Source organism: Cibotium barometz, chromosome 48 (genome assembly GCF_041138505.1).
Source record: "Cibotium barometz isolate CiBa-2024 chromosome 48, ASM4113850v1, whole genome shotgun sequence".
In the NCBI taxonomy this organism is placed as follows: domain Eukaryota; kingdom Viridiplantae; phylum Streptophyta; class Polypodiopsida; order Cyatheales; family Cibotiaceae; genus Cibotium; species Cibotium barometz.
The window spans coordinates 731,796-746,383 of NC_141093.1; the positions used below are offsets into that span (position 1 = coordinate 731,796).

General features: G+C 48.7%; 1 protein-coding gene across 3 annotated transcripts in view; it reads right to left on the minus strand.

The window, feature by feature from the left end:
* Window positions 1–14,588, minus strand: part of LOC147610685 (uncharacterized) — a 79,511-nt gene that overhangs the window by 58,442 nt on the left and 6,481 nt on the right. For all 3 annotated transcript variants that reach the window (XM_086785113.1, XM_086785111.1, XM_086785112.1), the window contains 2 exons: window positions 985–1,161; window positions 76–897 (listed from right to left, as the gene is read on the minus strand). In XM_086785113.1, coding sequence (XP_086641239.1) covers window positions 76–897; window positions 985–1,161 — 999 coding nt within the window. The remainder of the gene's footprint in view (window positions 1–75; window positions 898–984; window positions 1,162–14,588) is intronic.

Sequence of the window (14,588 nt, forward strand, 5' to 3'; positions counted from 1 at the left end):
AACACCGTGAAATTTGGCTAAACAAGTTCTTTCATGTAATTTTGCAATCGATGGGATGATTGTGCATCAACTTACACGTCAGCTGGTTTCTCTAGCTTGTCAAGCCCAGACCTTGCACTTCTTAACTGTATTGCATCGGCAGCAGGATCAGCCTTCTCAACATGAGCTGTAAATGGAGTTTCTCTCACTGCAATCAAGCCTCTGCTGCTCCTACCTTGCCTCCTTACACCATCTCCACCTTCTTCCTTGCTTCCTACGTGAGACTTTTTGCCTGGCACAACCAGAGGTGTCAACTTCTGACTGGCAGTTGCAAACCTGCCCTCAGACTCCACATTATTTTTCCATTTCTCTTTGGACTTTAAGTCACCACCTTCTGAATCATCACTTTCACAAACCCCTATGGAGGGAATATCTCTTTCTATCTTTGGTTTGCTCTGGGATATAGTGGCAGTACTAGCAACTCTTCTCAAAGGACCTGCAGGAGCAGGCATGCTAGGACTGCTTCTTGCTCCCACAGTACCAGTGGTATCATGGCCAGAGTTCCCATCTCCCATAGTGATTGCTTCATCCTTGCCTATGGTAGGACCAACAGCAGTTGGTGGCACTAAGTTCATTCTTCTTGCTATACGTGACATTTTCTGAGGCCTTTGCCCCACCCATTGAGCTACAGGAGGAGATGATGGCCTTGATGCAGCAGATCGCTTACGATTGACTGAACCAACAGGGAGTTGAGGTCTGCCAGATGCTGCACGTTCCCATGCATCAGGAGGGCATCGTGAAGCATGTTGTGCAGAGGGATTGACTGAAACTGCAGCACCAGACCGAGGAGCCCGAGCAGCCTTCAGTTTAGTTGTCACTGTTGTTGGGCTTGACAAAGGACCTTCCTTATGTGACAGCCTGCAACCCTTAATTCGTGTCAACCAAATTGATACTGCTGGGTAGTATGTAGATTAGTGTTGCTGGCTGAAAAAAAAGTTCACTTACTTGACACCGTTCTTCACAAGCGGCGGCCTCTCCTTCTCAGGAAAAGGAAGGCGATCTCCTCTCTCTCCCAGAGAAGGTAGGCCATCAGATTCATTTCTGTTTATGGGGCGAACTGACACTACATTTTGTTGCACGCTTTCCACCTTGTGGACAGATAACACACCATGGACAGGACCCCTGCAAATGCAATGCAGTTTATGAGAATGTCAGAAACTGTGCACATAATTAGTATATATCATAAGTTACAATCCCCACTTCAAGTCTGCTGAAGTAAATCTACATATAAACACACTAAACCTGCATTCATACTACATAATAATTTAGGATCATCATCCGCTCTCAACCCAAAACATGCTGTGTTCTTGCAAGTACAACTGATTGCCTGATTGATTAACTGTCTAAAGAATCATGTTATCTTATAGTAGACATCTTATAAATAAGAAATACATTGGAAGCACCAACTTATATCGTTTGTTACTTACATTGTCAGTGTGCTGATCTACATGTGGTTTGCAACTATACTTAAAGCACCATCTCGTTTCATGTTGTACTTCGGTAAGTGTGGTGCTATCTGCCTTAATCCATGCCATAAAGCTCAAGATTGCTTAGACTTACTTAAAATAAGATACCCTTAATCGTAGGAGTCATCCAACTTCCATATCAGTCGAGCAATTTAAAAAGCAGCAATCTTTCACAATCAGGTCTCCCAAAATGGGTGATATAATTATGACTGCAAGGCACTCCAACAGAAGTAAAATTATGAGTTGCACCATTACCATCCTCCAGCCATTCAAACAGAGAGTGAACACTGATGTCTTGTCAGACACAAGTTTCTTGCAAAAAAAGGAATAATAACTACTCTCTGTACAGTAGTTTGTGAAACCCAGGGTTTGGTGATGACTCGGGCAGGCTTCTAGCTGAGACTCACTCAACACTTGACTATATCTTCACCCTTATAGCCATAGCTTGGTCTGTTCAGCATAAAGAGAGGCTTTGTGAACTTATGTGAAGCCTTTGAAACTATCCTCGTTGGCAAGTAGACCACTTGAGCCATTATAATACTTATGATCAGGTAATAGGTCACATTTCACATAGCAATAATTCCCAAGCAAGGTGAAAAGCACTAATCGAGTGAAATAAGGGTCTAACACTCCTTGAGGTGTACATAACTGAGCTTACAAACTTCATTGATGACTTAGGAGGAAAGGAAACCACAGTCACAAAGATCTTGGCCTTCGTCTTCTTTTTTGCAGATGATGATGGGGTCTTAGGTAGAGACACCTTAATGCACTATATTTCTTATGCAAAAAAAAAAAAGGACTTGAAAATCAAGCTTGACAAAACAAAACTCATTTTCAACACCAGCTACGGTAGAAAAAGGATAACTTTATCTTTGAGAATAAGACTGGAGATGGTGAACTGTGTACTAACCTTCGGAGCTATTTTCTTGGTGTTTACAGGAGTTGAGCCCACAACTACAAAAGGTTAATGTCACATGCGTGATTGGCACCAAAGCTAATGATGGAAATTAACATAATCAGCGATTAACACCTAGACTATCACCCATGGGTAGACTCACATGAATAGACACAATAGGCAAGAGCGAGAGAGAGATGCCCTGATTTACAATGCACTGTTAATACACATTACAATGAAGTGATGACCTCTTAGACTGGATCCGTGGCTCTGCACATCTAGACACTCATGCTCCTTGGTCGACCTTGACCTCTGACTCGGACATAATCTTGAGAGTGTCTATGGTATCACAGTATCCTTGTTGTTTTTATGATATACCTTTTCCGTTGGTCTTCCACTGTGGCACTCTGTGAACTTCTGCTTCCACTTTGGCACTTGATCTCAGAATGTCGAATGTCGTCATTATTTCTTTAAACATCTTCATTTGTATCTCTGCCAGATTCCTTTGTCTGGGGATGTTTTCTTCGATTTGTATCTTTGTCATCTTCCTTTGTCTAGCACAGGCCCCTATAACATGTGGAGCAGTTACTATAAATAAGCAACATGCTCCAATTTTGGTATACTTCTAGATTTAGCATCAGCTTTGTATACATACACCACTCTCTCTAATTTGAGACAATCTCACTTTTAGCTTTGTGTGCTCTTGCTCTCCCTCTCCCTGCGCATGCCTACACTTTGGTATCAGAGCCACGCTTGATTCTGGTCGTTTAGCTCAAAGCATCCTCAATTCAACAGACTCTGTTTTTGTCAGCCCATACACGGCCTGGCCACAGCAGTTCTAGACAAGCATCGGATCTAGCCTGCCTGTCTGAGACCAACCAGAGCGCACGCACTTCTAGACCTCAGGAGCCTTGGGTCTTAGTTAGATAATTTTTTCAAAAATTTCATCTGACTATCAAATATGTAACACAGCATTGTAACCTCTGTCTTATAGACCTTATGGTCTTTTCTCATCGAGAATGAGGAAACACTTTACCGCAGTCTTTTGAGCTCCAATATCAAGCTGGGATGGGATGTTTTGAGGGAACATAGGCCGCCTACACCCATTGAAGACCCCATGATATGCCAGAAGCATACACAAAAGCTTTACCACAACCCAAACCCCATTTTTATTGCCACACCACAGCCTTCCCATCCCATCTCATCTAGCCCCTTCACACCTCCAATGTAGCCAAGGGCATACATCAGCTCCAAACTGGGAAGTCTAGGGACCACGAGGATCTTAATCCTTGTAGCGGAGCATGTCACATGCATGTGATACACTTGTCCCTTTCTTGGCTGAGATCTTTAATCGTGCCCTTTGTGAAGGTTTTCCCCCATCTTGGACAGCAAACACGATCATCCCGATTCACAAAGCCGAGACCCCCTAGACCCAAACAACTACCACACTATCATGATCAGCCACGTGATGGCCAAACTTTATGGGTGGGTTCTTTCACCGAGAGGCATGGAATGAGAGCAAGAGGGCAGGCTGATTTCAGAGGTCTTATTCCACTCTGGATCACATTTTCACACTGAGAACCATGATCGAGGAGGCCAAGGCGAGTAGCAGTAAGTTTCTCTGTTGCTTTGTGGACTTCCGCAAAGCCTTTCACACAGTCCCCCGTGCTCACCTCTTTCACCGATTACAAGAGTTGGGATTCCCAGAGCAGATCATATGGGGAGTGATGGCATTATATGAGTCGGTGACAGGGAGGGTGAGGGCACCCGGAGGTATTTCAATTTTCAAGTATGATCACAAGCAACATTGGGATGAAGCAAGGATGCCCTTTGTCGCCGACTTTGTTTGGCATATAAATGGATGAGATTTCAGACTGAGAGACATGAGATTCTCATATGTAGGGGAGACAGTGGAGATTGTGCACTCTTATGTATATCTGGGGGTCACTTTCACAAGGCAAGGGTACCAGATGAGACCAGCAGCACATGCCACGATTGCTAGGGGATATGCAGCTCTTGCGAGACTTGAGTGACAGTGCTTTCAGGCCCACTTCTAGGAACCGTATACCAAGAGATGGCTTTTTGACACCCTAGTGACGCCGGCAGCGATGGATGGGGCACCTTTTTGGGGTCCCGATCTTTGGAGGAGGGTGGAGAGGGGACAGGTTATGATGTATTCACGTATGATCATGAGCAAACCATCAGTGCCTCATGCCATTGTTCTAGCAGAGTTTGCAGCCTCACCGTTAGTAGTGGATGCCCTGTTCCAGGTAGTCACATATGTACAGAGGGTCTACAGTTTGGGCAGAGATAGGGTCCCCAGGCTGGCACTCCAGTCATCCCGCCACCTAGCAGACACACATAGACTTGATACGCCAGGGTCACACAATGGTTTCGTTCCATATAGACCGGTTACCTCCTCTCCGCTACAGCCTTGATGCTCCTCTCCTACAGCTCACCCACCAGGACATTAATCACCTCATCCGTACAGATCTATCTAGACTAGAGACACACATCACATGGGTAGCACCACAACTTGGAACTAAAATGCAGTTCTATTATGATAGCTGGCTACAGTTCAGGCCAGGTGGTTTCATTCGGGAGCCCCGTTACATGCTCAGGCACATATCACATGCCATGACGATTGCCAGCTCAGGGTGGATACAGGGAGAGCAGAAAATGTCCCCAGAGATGATAGGATCTGCTTGCTATGCACACTAGTGAATAGAGGTGGAGACGAAGGAGAACTACATATGCAGATGCCCAGTGTATTATGAGATCAGAGGGAGATGCGTGTCATGTGCATGATATGTACATGCTCATCTCTCAGCTAATCCCTGAAGGGCAGTAGTATCAACAGAGTCATTAGGGCTTGAACAGGGTACTGGAGGACAACAGAAGGGCAGGTTGATCCGAGTGTTACAGATGACGTCTGTGGATGCAAGATCTGATTGGCAGGTTGATCCGAGTGTTACAGATGACGTCGGCTGCAAGCACAATATTCAATGAATTTGCTGCTGGCCAACTGGTTGTCCCAAGTACCTATAAAAGGTTCGGCCATGCATTCATTTAGGCATTCAGTCCTATAGGGACTGAGTCAGTAGACTGGGACTTTTAGGAGTCAGGAATCCTTTTATGGGGCAGCCTATGGCTAGCCAGATTGTACTTCCTTTTTGTACACTATGAATACACTGAAACTCAGCTCTCTCTCTCTCTTCTCTCCATCTTCTGCTTGCATTTTGCACCTACATGTTCCTGGAAAGGGCTGAAAGAAGACTCCCAGAGCTTCCGCATGCGATATTAGTATCAAAGCTTCAGGCTGATTCTGAGATATTGTTGCTGCCCACCCACCTACCAAGCCAACCAGCGACCGACTCACCTTACTATCAGAGCTTCCGCATGCGACATTAGTATCAGAGCTTCAAGCTGATTCTGAGATATTGTTGCTGCCCACCCACCTACCAAGCCACCCAGCAACCGACCCACCTTCCAACCTGTTGAGATGTACCGAGACACATGTCTCTATCCGCCAGCTCAACATGGATAGGCGGAGCACACCATCGACCAATAAGTGGGACACACAGCTTATCGTTACCCACACATTAGATGTAGCATGTGTGTTTTAGTGCCTGAGTATATAAGGCACACTTAGAGATTTTGTGGTTGACACACCTTAAAAAGAAGATAAGAGAAGAAGAGCCTGAGAAGCTCCCTTACTCCTCTCTCTCACGTATATTGCTGTGTGTGTGTGTGTGTGTGTGTGTGTCTGTGTGTGATACCTGTCAAATTATTGACATGGTATCAGAGCCAGATAGGCATGTGCAGCAAGGCATGTGCAGATAGGCAGAAACAGAAGCAGAGGAAGAATCAGGTCACAGCACAAGAGTGAGCAGGAGAAAATTTTAAAAAATCAGAGCTGACAGAAGGATTTTTTAAAAAAAAACCAGCGTTGAGCTGCCGTCGGGAGCCGGAAACCCTAAACGCAGCTAACTGAATGCATATCCTATGGTCATTTTTTCAAATCGTTGCTACTCCCTGAATCACGGCTGCAGACCAGGTTGCGCTCCCAGGTAACATTTTGTAAGACATTTTTTTTTCTCTCATTTTTGGTCGGGGTACTCAGTGCTGCAGTAGCCATATCCACCCGCATCAACCATATCCACCCGTGTCTTTGCAGCAGTGCTGAAGCTGCGTATGGTAAGACAACCAACATCTTTGAGGCTCAGTAGCACAAATCGAAGCCAGTATTGATGCCTATGAATGTATGTGTTGAATGAAAGCATTGTATGCATACTCAGCAGTGTATTTGCTGACGAGAAACACAGATTTTGGTTCATGTCTTACAGTAAAAGTATCCGACATATGCAGGATATGCCATCTGTAGCAGTTTGAGCAGGCAGTGCTCTTCGGAAGTGCATAGTGGGTCCATGTTGGACACTTGAAGTGCATTCCGTCCGTGTTGGACAATAGATAGGATCATTTTATGCCTAAAATAGACAGGTTGTGGCACATGCTTTTGGTACAGTGAATGCACAGGGAATTTGTGTAGTTGATTTGGGTGCTCTTGGCACTTGTTGTACGCTGATTTGAGCAGCGAATTGCATGTCTTTGAGAGAAGGCTTTGTCTAGTTGTGTGCCTGGACTGCACAGTTAAGATGGCAAGTGAGTCGTCCTTAAATGTGTCAGTCATTACAGGCGAAAAGCATGGGAAGCAAAATTACCCGGCGTGGAAATTCCGCATAAAGAATTATCTCATCGGCAAAGAGTTGTGGGATATAGTTGATGGCACGGAAGTCAGGCTCGCAAGCCCAGTCACTGATCCAGCGGTGAGAGCGTGGGTCAAGAAGACCCACCAGGCGATTCACTATATGTCCATCACCATAAAGGACACCATTCTTGGGCACATCCAAGATAAAAACACAACGAAGGATGCATGGGATGCAATCAGAAAGCTCTTTGAAACAAGCACTAAGGCTCGTAAGCTACAGTTAAGCAAGAGTTGCATGATGTCGAGCAGCAAAAGCACAAGCATTCAGGACTATGTGTTGAAGATCTGCGGTATCATTGACCAGTTGGGTAGCATTGGTGTGGTTGTAGATGATGATGATGTGGTTGTAGCATGCTTGCACGGACTTGGGAAAGAGTATTAGTCCTTCATTACGAGTATCTCCATACAGGAGAACATACCCCGGTTCAATGACTTGATTCCGCTCATGATAAGCAAAGAAATGCGCTTGGTCCACGGCTTCGATCATGCGTCCGACCCATTGACTGGCATTTCGGGCTTCCCAGTGACAGTTTGCTTCCCAGGCCTTAGGAAGGAGTACCTTCCTCTTCTCCAGGTGATTGGTGGTGCCATCGCGAGAGTGATGGAATCCCCCCCACCAGTTCCTCGGCCCTCGCTGAACATTATGAATTGGTGGCTGATGCTTTTGGTGCTGAGTGCTTGTAGTAATCTTTTTGGTACCCACACTTGTTGAGATGTTGGAGTTCTTTGAGAAACTCGCATAGGCTTTTGTGGACGGTGTTGTGGAGTACTTTTATTTTTCCTTGGCCTAGTGCTGCCGTTGAGGAAGAGGCTTTGATGATCGAGGCACCCAAATTGGATTAGTGCCTTCGTAGTAGCCTTGGGCTACAAGAAGCCGCTTCTGCACCCACATTTTGATACCAGATACCTTGATTTTGATTGTCTTGGTGGAGTTTTCTTTTTGGTTGAAGTGGAAGGTTTTGGGCCCTCCTTCACATTGGTTGGCACTAAGGTTACAGGTTTGAGATTCATGGGCATTGTTGACGATGAGGCTTTTGAGCATGCAGACGTCTCCTGGGGTGAGGGTGGTGGTTGAAGAGGCATGGAATCTAGGGCTTTTCCTGTGAGTTACTTTTTAGAGGTAGATGGTTGCGGCCTCACCGGTGAGGGCTCTCCCACCTGAGTCTCCAGGCGGGCCCCCAGGATCTTGGGGCAACTCGTGGATTATAGTTTCTTCCAGTGTCTTCCAATGGAAAGGACAGACAGGTTTGAGGAGACTGTAGCCCCTATTCGGGTATGTGTGGTCTTCCACCACTTCAGACCCTCTACGCCTGAGAATGGTATGATGATCTTCTCTTTCCCCTTTAGCGCAGCCCCAGGTCCAAAGTCGGTGGCCACTACCATTCAGGGCCAGGCAGTTGAGCCATCGCAGCATCTTCAGGATCTCCACATCACCGACATTCTTACTCATCTATGGCCTCTAGCCAGCAGGATGGAGCTTGGTGGATCAGCCCACAAGGACCAAGGAGGGGAGATGGTGACCTCCAGCCTGGAGGTGCTGCTTTTTGTGTTCATGCATACCTCTATCGCAGTACCTCTCCCCCCTTCTTACAAATATCTTCATTGTGGTCGATGGAGCACGGAGTATGCATACTCTCGCGCTCGGGCAAAGTGGCGGTACATGGACGGCAGGATCCACGCCCACTTGGCGTGACTTCGTACCAGGACAAATTGTGACTATTCCCCGTCTAAACCGGCGCCCAAGACTCTTCGAGTGGAGGGTAGTTCCGATAGTTTCGCCTCACACAGTGCTTTTAGGGCCGAGGCGTCCTTAGAGGAGAGCTTCAGCTAGCTATGGTGTGGGGACTTATCGACATTCTTGTCCTCAAGGAGCATCACCTTACTGAGGGGCGCACCCGCCGCTGCGGGAAGATTCTACCTGACAGGGGTCATACTTTTTGGTCTCCAGCCTTTGGCCCTTCAGAGACACAAGGAGGAGTGTGTTTCTCTGTCAGTGAGCAGCTTCTGCCGTCTGTGACAGGATCAGGAGTCATAGTTCCAAGACATGCTCAGTGGGTTACCATTCTAATTGGTGAGGATAGCGTTGGCTTCCTCAACATTTATGCCCCAAATGCTGATGCAGGTAGAGCTATCTTTTGGAGCACTGTCCAACACGCCCTGCCGCAGGCTGATTTTTGGTGCATGGGTGGTGACTTCAATATGATAGAGGCAGCAGAGGACAGACTAGGAGGTGGCATGGCCACAATCTCAGGAGCGGAGTACTCTTCCTGGGAGGAGATGATCCTGGTTCTTAGGGGACAAGACCCTTGGCATCTTCCAGAGTTTGGGCATAGCCCTGAGAGTCTTAGCTTCTCTCGATCGGATAGGAGGAGCACTGGCCCCAACCTCTCTCGGCTGGATGGGTTTTATGTCGATGAGTGGGCTTGCAGCCGTGGAGGCATGGTTGGTATTCTGGCAGGCACTACATTTTCAGATCATGACCCAATTATTATGTCCCTAGAGGACCCATGGAGGCATGACAGGCATGCGAGCTCCAGGATTCCAGACAGCCTCATTCAGGACCCCGAGATCTGCAGCCGGATCGAGCAGATATGGGTGGGACTGGACTTTTCCTTAGGCTCTACAGCATGCACTTTGGATGATGGCCTTGGGAGATCAGTGTCTTCTTATAGGATACAGCCCAGAGTAGATTGGAGGGATTTTGGGAGCACGTGAGGGGTCTGAGGATGGACCTGGCCTCTTTACAGCGTCTTCAGGAGAGTTCCCCAGACAACCCGTGGGTTGAGAGTCAGATTGCTGCCACCCGCACGGAGATTTGGTCCATTGAGGAGAGGAGGGTGGAGTATAGATACCATGCAAGGGCTTCATTCTAGACTCAGGCCGGTGACAGAGTTACTGGAGACTTCTTTGAGATAGCTGGCCCCCACAGGAGGAGAGACAGTATTCGCAGGCCGCGTGGCCAGGATGGAGCTATTGTTTCTGATCCCCCACATGTGAGAGCCATCACCACGGATTTCTTCCGATCTCTTCTCACTGGTGCCCCATTATCCCCCCAGGTGATGGATGCGTGCGAGATAGTCTGGAGGCACACGAGAGAGGTGGTTCCCCCCTCCCTTCGGTCTTTCTTATTGACCCCTTTCCCTTCAGAGGAGCTGGCGGAGGCAATGACGGCATTACCCAGGGGCAAATGCCCGGGGGCGGATGGGCTTCCTATTTCTCTTTTTCTCGCCATTGGGACCTCATGGAAGGTGGCCTTTGCACTGCCTTCAATGAGATTATGCTCACAGGTCCCATGCCAGAGAGGCTCACAGAGGGCTTGATACATTTGATTCCCAAGGAGGGTGGTGATAGATTGGAGATTCGCCAGTGAAGACCATCACCCTTCTAGGGACGGCCTATAAGATTTTGGCCAAGGCCATCAACAAGCGACTTCAGCCTTCTCTCCCAGATTTGATCCACAACACTCAGACTGGTTTTGTTCAGGATCGTAGCATTCAAGACAATATCTTTACCTTTTGGGAGGCGACAGCTTCAGCCAGGATACGGCAGCAGGACCTCATTGTGCTACTCCTAGACTTTGAGAAAGCTTATGACAGTGGACTGGAGCTTTCTGGAGGGCACAATGAGCCGGATGGGATTCCCCATGGAGTGGATTCGTGGAGTCTTAGCACTTTATTCAACATCACGCAGCTAGGTTCTCATTTAGGGAGCCCGAGGCGACAGATTCCCGCTTTCCCGCTTGGTTCGACAAGGCTGCCCTCTGGGGCCATACCTCTTCCTATTTGTCCCCAAGGCCATGAGTAGTTTTCTCTCCGCGCAGGAGACCGGACTTCAAGGATTGCGCCTTCCCCTCCGCACGCAGGAGGAGCTAAAGGACTCAGAGTTTGCAAACGACACAGCAACCTACCTTGCTGGAGATGTTGGGAATCTCCAAAGATTTGCAGAGGCGATAGAGATTTTCTGCCGTGCATCAGGAGCGCAGATCAACTGGCACAAGTCGTGTGGTTTTCGGGTAGACTCAATACCCGCCCTGACTTGGCGACCAGTTGAGGCTTTCCAATGGTTCCCGAGGGGCACTCTAGTCCACTTCCTCAATTGCCAGGTTGGCATCGATATCTCCCCCGAGCAACAGCTCGCTTCGCTTCTTTTGAGTATTCTGAAGAAGCTTTTATACTAGAGCTCGGCAAGGCTATCCCTAGCAAGCAGATTGGTGGTGTCGAACCAAATACTGCTTGCCACCATGTGGTACATCACTTCGTGCTGGGCCTTTTCTCGAGCATGTATTGGCCAAGTACAACATTTGATCCAGAACTTCTTGTGGGCTGGAAGTGAGGGAGGCCCGCCAAGGCAAGGGCGGCATGGAGAGTGATCATTCAGCCACGTAGCAGAGGGGGGCTTTGCCTCATCGATCCCGCTATACAGAGTTGTGCCCTGCTGGGCAAGTTGATTGTCAGAGGACGACTAAGCCTTGGAAGGATTTCCTCTTGGCCCGGATTTCAGCCCGCACTCCGAGCCTTGGAGGCCTGTGGCCGCAGAGTACTAGATGGATCTTCATAGAGATGCGAGCCCGTGGTTTTAGTCCTGCCTTTGAGGATAGATTCGCAGCCAGTCTACTTCGTGCTTGGGATCATCTCAGGCCAGCCCTCAGACAGATTGTTCCAGTGGCCTCAAAGGAGGAGCTTCAGCAACCTTTGGTCTGGAACCCCCTGATCCGTTTACCTATTGGCCACATGCTAGGGGCCCAACCGCATGTATCCTGGGGCGCCTTGAGCATGGGACCAACCAGGTCTCTCGGAGATTGGATTGCACATAGGCAGTTACCTCAGGCGGAGCAGGAGAGAGGCCTGACAAGGATCCGTGGTAGAGACACGCTCAGCATCGACATCGACTCAGCTATTCCTCAGGGGTGGCTGACCCCTATTCCAAACCCGACCCCCCCTGGTGTGGCTAGGCGTGTTTACCAGACACGATATCCTCATGGCAGTCCATGGAGCAGATGAGGACACTGGTCTGCTCACTTTTTCTATTGGATCCCATGGCAGACTAGAGAGATCAGAGCACCCCTTGAAGGATTTGGGTGGCTGCACCTTGCAGAGGGTGAGGGTGATTGGTTTTCGGGCACGGGAATGGCACATAGATCCAGCACCGGCGAAGGTGGCCAGGGAGAGACTTTGGCGGCTATGGATTTGGGAGAGCCGACCTCTCACGCGGTTGCAGTGGGACCCTCGAGAGTGGACTTCGCATGATCCCGCAGATCGGGAGGAGACTCTGGATGCCCCTTCCTTTGCATATACAGCGCGGCTTGGCCGCAGGATCCAGATGCCTGAGATAGATGGCACACCGGCAACAGCAGCACACTGGTAGTCTTAGGGCCTATCACAGCCCTTCCTTTCAGAATTCTAGAAGAGGCTTTGGGACAGCTTTCGGCCGAGGAAGATCGCTCTCTTTCTTTCGCTAATGGCACACATAAGTCTACAGGTCGGTACTTGGCTAGCAGTCCTCGATCGGTCAGCAGCTTGCCCGAGGTGCGGCCACCCCTAGGAGTCTCAACGACATTGCCTTTGGGATTGCCCGAAGGCTCAGCGGATTTGGCAGCAAGTTCTCCGCATCTTCGCTATTGACAGGGCATCGACCCGGATCATCACTTGGGGTACTATCGCTTGGGCCACCAAGGCTAGAAAGAAAGAAAGAAAGAAAGATTTTATTAACGTCTTCCAAAAGACCGAACTCGGCCTATGAGACAAATCGGAGTACCTGTATGGGGTATCCTCTGTCATCCCAACAAAATGAAAAAAAAGTAGGACTAGCCCTTCAGGTCTCCTGCCATCGTATTGCAACAGTACCAGTCCAGCCCCACCGACAGGTGACTAGCGACCAGGCTCATGCCAACGATGGGAGATTTGCAGCAGCATAGCAGCCTGGCACATTTAGCGTGCTAGATGCAGCAAGGCCATCGAGGGTACCCACACTCCACCAGCCAAGACCATCAGGAGCATATGGCTCGATATCATTCACTCTCCCCGATCAGTGGGGGAATCTGCAAGGAGGTTTTGACCGCATGCGGAAGCGGCGGGAAGCCTTCTTGAGACTTTGAATGTATCAGAGCCCCAGGTGGCTTGAAGCTTGGAGACAGTGGGACGCCAAGGGTTTGCTGATTGAGGTACTGATTGGAGACTGTTTGGGCTGTACGGGACTTGGAGATCGGGTAGAACGCGGCCATCACCTTTGGACAGCCACCTTGCATTCTATTTGCAACCTCTTATTCTTCTTTTTTCCTACCCACCCTCCTTTCATAAGACCTTGTGAACCCTTGAGATGGCTGATTTGCTTGAGATGGCTGAGACGCATGTGAAGATCCCAACACTCCCCACATTCCTGATGGACCGACAGTTGGACGGGAACAACTACGGCATATGGAAGGTAATGATGGAATCTATTTTGGAGTCCTATGACTTGGCTGATTTCATTGTTGTTGGGGTTCCACGGCCGGAGTTGGAAGATGGGGAGTTACCCTCTATTCGGAAGGAACAGGAGGCCCAGGCACAGTTATGGGATCATGTTAATGCCCGAGTCTGTTCTTTCATGCTTGAGATGGCTGAGAAGCACGTGAAGATCCCAACACTCCCCACGTTCCCGATGGACCGACAGTTGGACGGGAACAACTACAGCATATGGAAGGTAATGATGGAATCTGTTTTGGAGTCCTATGACTTGGCTGATTTCATTGTTGTTGGGGTTCCACGGCCGGAGTTGGAAGATGGGGAGTTACCCTCTATTCGGAAGGAACAGGAGGCACAGGCACAGTTATGGGATCGTGTTAATGCCCGAGTCTGTTCTTTCATCTTCCTCAATTGCACACCACAGGTGATCAATCACAGAAAGCATATGACGCTGGCCAGAGGGATTTGGCAGCATTTGGCTTCTCTCTACAAGGTATCACCCATGAAGAGGATCTCCTTGGAAGTTTAGATGCGGGTGATGAATCTTGCAAAGTCGTCGACAATGCAGAAGCACATCAACAAGCTGCAGGCTCTTCAACAACAGGAGGTTCTCCAAGCCGGGAAAGAGACATCGACAGAGGATATGGCCATAACGTTGTTGTCACACTTGCCCTCTCAGTACTCAGCCTTTTACTCCTCTTTGATCACCAGTGGCAGGCTCAGCACCACCACATGGGAGGAGCTTGTGCCCATGGTCTTGGACCAGGAAGAGCGATTCACGAACCCTCCATAGGGCGGAGGTTCTGAGGCCTTGACAGGCCAATGGTCGAAAGGCCATAACAGCAACAATAAGGACAAACAGAAGTCTGCATCGGAGAAGTCTTCTGAGAAGAAGTCCATTTCAGACTGAGAGAAACTAAAGGCCGAGAGGACCTGTAATGATTGTGGCGACAAAGGCCACTATTGGAGGAAGTGTCCCA